Genomic DNA, 8,456 nt, shown 5'->3' on the forward strand with positions numbered 1-8,456 from the left:
ATTTTCAAAGAAGCCCAGGTATTAGAGGCCATATTATATTTACGTATGCCCAAGCCCATTATTCTATTCTTTTTAAAATTAAAATAAAACTACAGATGTTTTATAAGATCATATAATATATGCAAAGAAATAAAAAAATAAATATATATTTTTTGCTATTATTTTTATTCTCATTTATGTATAGGCCTATTGTGATTATATATTTTTTTGCCATTGTGTGTACAATATTTAATCACATTGTTGACCCAATCACGATTGTTCTTTACATCAGTGTTTCTCAAACGTTTTCATGTCAATAAGGTCCCCCAAATCAATATACACTTCTCTTCACGGGCCAGAGATGTTTTAAAAGTTCTAAATGATAAATGTTCACATCTTATATCTTTTCAAAATTAAAATAAATCTGGAGGCTGGAACCCCTTCAAGGACTCCTGGCCCCTGGGCTGGGGGTGCCCGTACCCCACTTTGCGAACAAGTACTGACTGTACCATATGATACACTTAGTGCTTACCCTCATGTAGCCAGAGTGTTGTCTCTGCTGACTCTGCATGCGTCTTTGCTTCTTATCAGGAAACTCTGTATGTAGGGCAGGCTATATGCTTGAGCATGCAGTTTGTACCACATGATCCACATCTGATTTCATCATGTTTTCTATCCTATTTTACCTACTTCTGTCAGCAGGACTCTGGTCACGTAGTGTGTTTTGTACAGGCTGGCCACAAAAATGGATTTACCAATCATTAATACACTTTAATAGCATGTTAACCACATTAATCCTGTCATCCCTATATATTGGGCAAAACGATTAAAAGTTGAGGCCCTGCATGTGTACCATCTTAGTTACCGTTTGCTAGTCTCCAGTACAAATTCATCCCAAATGAAGCAAACTAACAATAATCCCAAATAATTCTGAATGCATGTTGCAGAGTAAAACCAGCTAGAAGTCACCACATGGTGTATAATCGATGGTTTTGAATGTGCTCATTGCAGTCTGTCAAAGTGGGGCCAGTAACCTTTGAGCTAGACAGATAAGGTTTCACATTCCTATCTGGTCTGCAATCCTCTCGCCTCTTTTGTCTATCCTATTTACTCCAGTTTGTCCACAATACATTTTACAATGTTAAATATATCTTGTCAGTCAGAAAAGCACGGACAAGATATCAATGTTTGAACATACAAGGACATTTCCAAGTGAGGTAGGTTACACTGAATAACAGTATAAACGAAACAACTCAATTATTTAAAATGATTCACTCAAACCATAAAGATAAGCAACAATATGAAGATATAAAGCTAAACAGAAATGGGTAGAAACAATGAATTGTGATTATTGATACTGTTGTGATCCTAAAATATCTTCTAAATGGTATTAACTTGGCAACAAGTGAGTTTCAGTTTTAACATTTTCAATAAATTGCTTTTATTCGTTTTAATCATCATGGAATTTTCAGATGAAACATTTGCTGAATATATTTTGATCAATGATTGATCTTCTGTAGATACATTCTATGTTATTTATTATTAAATGCAAGGGCCCAATGCCCATTACAGATTCCTTAACAGTACAATTCCACTCAATTACATGTTGGTTGATAAAAAGAATACTCCTTAGGGTGGCTCACCTGGTAGAAAAAGATCTTTAGAGATAAGGTGCCATTTTAATGTAGAAACTGCACATTTCACGCAGTGTTTATACTAGTATTGTTTGCCTTCCTTATGGTATAAGGAAAATTCAGTAGTATTTAACAAAACAAGAACACTCAGGAAAGGTTTAAAATGCTAAAGAGGGCAGGCCCCAGAAAGACACAATTAAAACCTACAACACTGTATACAATGTAACGGTACGGCAGTTCTACTTTCATGTGCTGCCGCGCCTGTCTTACATTGCTGGACGGCAGTCCACATACATGACATAGAAATGGAATAGTCAGTGCTTTCATGACCATCCTGGTGACCAGAAGAACAGCCACTCCGATCAGGAAGCGAAGCACGGAGCACATCACCAAGGTAGTGGTTATTGTGGGAAAGGATAAAGGTAATGCTGAGAGTGGGGGATCAACCAACAGTCCCAGCTGATAGTTTACGTGCGTAGCCACGGCAACGCCTACACCAGTGCCCAGGGCTTGAGCGGTGTCACCTCGTGAAGTGCTCCATGAATCAAGAGAGAAGGCCACAAGACCAAGGCTCACATGTATGACCACAATGACAAGTGGTGCGTAGTGGCTTCTCATGTAGAAGTTGTCTATCTGGTCCAAAACGGGCTGGAAGAAGGCTAGGATAAGAAGGGTGTACAGGAAGCCAGTGATCACCTCCTGCAAGAGAGAAACACATGTGTATGAAAAGCACACTCTGAAAGCTAATGGGTGGAATCATTATATGACATTAAATAACAAAGAATTAACATTTTGTAAAAGTAGAAATTTGAATCATGTAAAGGCAATACTTCTTTGAATCTTTTAACTACCAAAATTGAATTAAACTTTAATTGAGATGACTTGTAAGGCATGATGCCAGACAGTATTCAAAGATGACTAGCAACTCTCCTCTCATTTGGATGTGGGGCTTCGGAATGAGTGCATGCGTTTTGTCCGACGGGGCATAGGTCTGATCCATTGGTCCCATCGACTACCTACTCCAAACCCTCACCCTAACCATAACCGCGAGCACGGGGCAGCACACCTAAACCTAACCCCGAGTCGGACCAATGCTCTGTCGAACCAATGGTCCATCGGACTAAAGTATGCCTCCCCTTCGGAATAGCAGAGTTGGTGTTATGTTCTGTACGGTATAAGACAAATAAACTTGGAATGGGAAATAGAGGGGGAGAAATGTTTTTCTTTTTTTTCTTCAATATATTTAAATTAAATACTCTTTAGGGCATGTCATGTGATCTACCTGCACAGCCTTTGTGATCTACTGGTAGATCGCGATCTACCTTTTGGGCACCCCTGCAGTATAGAATGTTACCCAATGTTACATCTATTCTACAGGACAGGTTTTCTTGCTGCAATAAAATAAAACCTTTGAAAAGCACCCATGACATCTCTCCTTTCATGTCTCATTTGACGCACTTTGCTCTGATAACATGATGATGGTGCGGTGTCAGGTTGCTGATAGACAATGGTAACATGCAGTTGGTTGTGTGCCTATTGTTCTAATCTAATCTAGATCACCAATATGTGTTGGTATATGGTATATGGTGAGCAGATACCGGGGATATGGCAAAGGGAAAAGCATGCACTTTGTATTTTTGAACTCTCACATGGGGTTGATGCTGAGATGTTCTCATAGACAGTACGAGTACATGTTAGATGAAACTGATTTGTTTATGTCCGCAATGTCAGGAAATGCAAATAAAAGAAATTACGTTAAAGATGTGAAATATGTCAATCAAGCAACTGCAGTAGTTTCCAATGGACATATTATATTTAAAGGTAGGGTAAGTATTTTGGTTAAAAGGGCTATATTCTGAATTCTGATAGTAAACTTTGCGAGAATTTGTTCAGCTCTTCTCCAGGAACATTTTCAGATGGGCTGCCAATTTCAGCCAATCAAGAGAAAGTACCAATGTATCAGCTTCAAATTTATAGTGTTCCTGTTTCGATTTCGTCAGCTCCGTTTGTCAGCTCTGTGCCCATTGGGCACTGGCCTACTTGCAAGTTGGAAATGTATGCCTCCCCAGTAATTATGTTTCCCTTTTATGCCCATATATGGAGTTATTTGTCAGGCATGCCCAAATATGGAGTCTATGCAGAGATGTCAGAACATGTCATTGTGATGTCAGAACAGGCCTGCTCCATATAATATAGGGAGATCTAGGGGTGATCATGTGTGATCAATCGGCTAATTTGGGTCCTGTCCAGAGCCTGGGCAGGGGCCCTGTCCAGAGCATGGGCAGACAGAGGCTTTTGTGCTGGTTCTGGACAACAGTGTATACGACCGACTCAAGGCCGGGGCACTGCACTCCCTGTGGTGGTGTGGAACGCATGTGTTGATTTTGAAGTCAAGCGGTGGGGCAAACGGTTCTCAAGTTCCGTGGAAGACAGACATACAGAGACATGGCGCATTTATAGATAGATGTGTCATTACTTCTTAATATAGAGGGTATGCACGTGACATCATCATACGCAGAAGTTATGAGGGAATGCCTACTGAGTGGCAAAAAATGACTTTCTGGCCTTGACGCTCACTTTGCCACTGCATGTGCATACCCTCTATTACTGGAGAGACTGGGAGACCCGTTACTGAACAATTATCACTATCAGAATAGAACTGCTTAACACTTTTTTTCCCTTCTTTTTTTCGAAAGAAAAATGTCACTTACCGGTACCCTACTTTTAAGACAATGAGTCTTCCTTCACAATTAATCTAATCATTGTCTGGGGCTAATATAGTAAAAGATATCAACTAGCTGATTACGGGCGCGTTCGGAAATACCGCACCGGAGCGCACTCACCTATTAGATTGCATTGCACAGTGCGCTCAGTGTGCTATTTCCGAACGCGCCCTACAATTCATTACAATAACATAATTAATGGCATGTGTAGGCAGGATTATATTCCAACAAAATTAAACAACCCTGTGTGATTCACACACTTGTTTTGTAGCCTAATATTATTCTATTCAATGATCCTTTAAGGGCCATCCACAGTAAACCAAACAATAAATATTGTTCACCACTATCATGGTTATAGTTGTGGTGTGGACTCGATTTAAAACAATATATCTTTATTGTTATACTAATAGTTTTTGTACTACAATTTTGTTGTTACACTAGGGTGCATACATTTATTTTTGGAAATGAGTGCTATTTAAACAGGACTGCTTGGGAAGATAAATCACAAATGTATGTTTCCCTACCCCTGAGATTTACCCACGCACTCCAGTCCAGGGGTACTAGAACCCCACTTTAACAATAACTGTTATGACAATACTGGAGCCTATGTTATGACTAGAATATCAAACCTGAAATTCTGTAAAAATCTATACTTAATAATAGGGTTGGATTATATTTTTCTTGTTCATCTCAAGAATGGACATAATTCAAAACAGTGAAATGGTGCTGTAATGAAGATATGAATCATGCATGCTCACACGCTGCACAGCATTCCTCATTCTACACCCTTTAAAGGTCAGATTTACAGTCAACATTTCACAATGACATTCTGCCACAATGCTGCAGATGTTGTGTTAATCATCAAGTGTGATGTGATCAGTCTAATCTAAGTCGAAGGTCTGACAAAGAGTGTCCAGTCCAAGACATTGACTTAAGATTTGTCTTATTTTTGTGGCATATACGCTTAATTAAATTTAGGAGAGTGTAGAGAGCAGAGAGACCAGATGAGTGTCAGATTCTAACTCAGGTCATTATGGTACCAAGGAGCATTGTGGTCTGTACACTAACTGGCTGAACAACTAGTCACCTTGTCCCCTGACTTGTTTTAATGGTATTTATTATCCTGAACTCAGTTTATTAATAATGCTTAGAGATAAATCATATACTGTATGTGCAGGATCCCTGGGGAAACATCTCTCTTGATATGCTTACCAGAATAGAGTGCATGCCCATGTAGACTCTGCTTACACAGACCAGGAAGCTCCAGCAGCCAGCCACACACAAACCAAACAGGAAGGGATACTATAAGAGAGCATATGATATCATAAAATGTATCATTATTACTTGTTGGGCCCTTTTTAGAAAACTGAAATGTTCAAGAGATCCATATCATATTCACCACGATCAGGCTACACTCTCCTACTTGGGTGGCAGCCAAGGGGGGCCACATATAATGTCTACTCTAGACATTATATGTATTTTCACATTTTGGGCAATACAAAATCTAAGAGGATAAAACCAGAAAAGGCACAGAGACTTGTTTACACCATGCAGGGTCCTCCATCTTCAATTCATCAGAACCTTTAAAGACATGTATACAGATATAAACTTCTATAATAATAATAAATAAAATAAGAAAATATGTACAATATAGTATACACTTTTTACTACTTTTCATTGGTTCATTTCCTCCTGCCAGCAACGATATTATATATATATATATATATATATATATTTTTACATAAGACTATTACTAAGCATATGTAGGCATTTATTTGTCCTGTGTTTCCTTGTTGTTCTTTGAAGGCATGCAGTTAGTCTGGGTGAACTCCCCATTGTGGAATGTGCATCCTGTGTACACTTGACAACAATGTTGGCCAGTAATGAATTCAATGGCTACAGTGTATGTAGGGTAGGCTAGTATAGACTGCTCTATTGTGTGCTTACTGCTTACCTGCCACCGTCCATATGACAGGAGGAATAGAGAGAAGGGTATAGCGGTGCCAGTCATGGCATGTGTTGATGGCATGCTGTACTCAGAGTTGTAGAACACTTCGACTTTCACCACAGGAGGGGATGCCGGCCGTGACCATCGAACTAAATCTTTAGTAGACTGTCCAATAAAAAGGTTCCAGGCCCACACTATGATCAGTCTGCGACTGACGAGAGCGTCGACGTTCCAAAAGAGGAACGGGAAAAATATAATAAAAAACATCTCGTTGCCGAGCTCAGTCCCAAATGTGAAAAGATAGAAGAGAAATCTGTTGTGGATGATGAACTCCTGGCCCACATCGCCAGTCAGTGAATTCTTCCTCAGGGGCTTTGCTCTGCCATCATCTGAAGCCGCCTGGAGGCTCTCCTCAACGGCTGCTGCAGACACCGCTGTCCCGTTCCCCGTGGCAGCCTCTGAGCTGTCCTGCCCTCTGCTTCTCTGTCGGACATGTTCTTGTTGTTCACTCGCTTCACTTGCGTCGGCGGCACATGCATTATTCGATAGTGGCTCGCAGTCCACGTCCTTGGACAGTTTAGCGGAGAATGTCCCTTTTACGCCACAGAGCTTTTGGAATCTCGCTACATGACAGGGGTCTTGGAGGTAACTGCACAGCCCGCTGAACGTCTCTATCGCGTTCTTCGCCATTCTGTAGGGCTAAAGAGGAACCTGCCCTTATAACTTCTCTAAAATATCGGACTACAGCAACAATAGGGGGGAAATGAGACCATTTCCATCGGATGAGATTACCTACCTGTAGCTGAACAACGGGATATGACTTAATTATAGGCCTATGCTATCTACAAAAACGCATTGTCGCACGAAAAAAAAAAACATACACAAAAATACAGAGTAAAGCCTACATTCAAAGTATTTTGGTGCAGGCAACACTGCACCATATGTTAGGAACGCTGCGCTTTTAAATGCGTCGAATGACGTTGTACGCCCGAGTTGAGAGAGACGTGCTTCCAAAGTCCGTTATTTGTGTAAAATAGGCTATCATTATAAACTGCGTCAACGGTTCTGCGGCGGTCTCTTCCTGCCCGGCCTTTACTTCTTCTCTTCTTTCTGTTATGGTTAACATCCAATGTTACATTACCGCCAACTACTGGATTTTGGTTGAAATTTAGAAAATGTCAGCCACAGTGTGTGTGTGTGTGTGTGTGTGTGTGTGTGTGTGTGTGTGTGTGTGTGTGTGTGTGTGTGTGTGTGCGTGTGCGTGTGCGTGTGCGTGTGTGTGTTGCCCGGCTTATTTTGTTGTGAGAAATTGGCTATAATCTTCTTTATTGGCCTAAAATATTGTCTACATACATTCATGAATCCACTTGCTGACTGGCAGCTTTTTTATATGGGTTTCTTGTGACCCTATACCATAAACATCCTATGGCAGGCAAAATTATCAAACTTTTCTTATGCTTTAAGTAGCATGTGACATGTCAAACTAGGGGGTTTTCGTGATTTTGAATCCATTCCAAGCATTAGTTTTGCACATAAAACACTCATCATGACAAGTTCTAGAGCTTAGTCCAGTTACCCTGGGTAAACATGGTAACTTTGCTTTGCTTTGCCAAATGTGATGAGGTCAGCACAAATGTGATGAGGTCAGGGCACATTTGGGCAAGGCATGGTTGTTTTTAGCCCAAGGAGTGTATTTTGTGCAAAACTAATGCTTGGAATGGATTCAGAATCATGAAAAAGTTTGACATTGTTGCCTGCCATTGATGTTAATGGTAGGGTCACAAGAAACCCCTATAAAAAAATGCTCAATACTGACAGCCGGTCAGCAAGTGGATTACAATTTAGGCATTTGGCAGACGATAATAACAAAAAGCCGTGGATAGCTCGCCCCCAAAGCGGGCCATGATGGAGTCTGAAGAAGAGGTGGGTTTTCAGACACGGAAGGTTGGGAATGAGGATTCATGAATGTACTATAGACAATATTTTAGGCCAATAAAGAGAGAGAGAGAAAGAGGGGGAGAGAGAGAGAGAGAGAGAGAACATAGGCATGCAGTTTGTGAGGGATTGAGTGTTGTGCCTCTATGTGCCAGGAGAGGGCATACTTGTAGTTGTAATGTAATGTCACAATAGGCTTGTTTTCTGCATGAACTATATATACTATAGAAATGTGAT

At 40.5% G+C, this 8,456-nt stretch overlaps 1 protein-coding gene across 1 annotated transcript; it reads right to left on the reverse strand.

Annotated features, from left to right (window-relative positions):
• Positions 1–527: 527 nt before the first annotated feature.
• LOC308333855 (sphingosine-1-phosphate phosphatase 1-like) lies at positions 528–7,360 on the reverse strand. Its single transcript, XM_080790361.1, has 3 exons — positions 6,291–7,360; positions 5,549–5,638; positions 528–2,312 (listed from the first exon to the last, which is right to left on the reverse strand). Exons 1-3 carry the CDS (start codon positions 6,972–6,974, stop codon positions 1,761–1,763), a joined length of 1,326 nt encoding a protein of 441 aa, XP_080646487.1. The 5' UTR covers positions 6,975–7,360; the 3' UTR covers positions 528–1,760.
• Positions 7,361–8,456: the final 1,096 nt, after the last annotated feature.

The sequence above is a fragment of the Protomyctophum bolini genome, assembly GCF_963924005.1.
Source record: "Protomyctophum bolini genome assembly, chromosome: 19".
NCBI lineage: Eukaryota > Metazoa > Chordata > Actinopteri > Myctophiformes > Myctophidae > Protomyctophum > Protomyctophum bolini.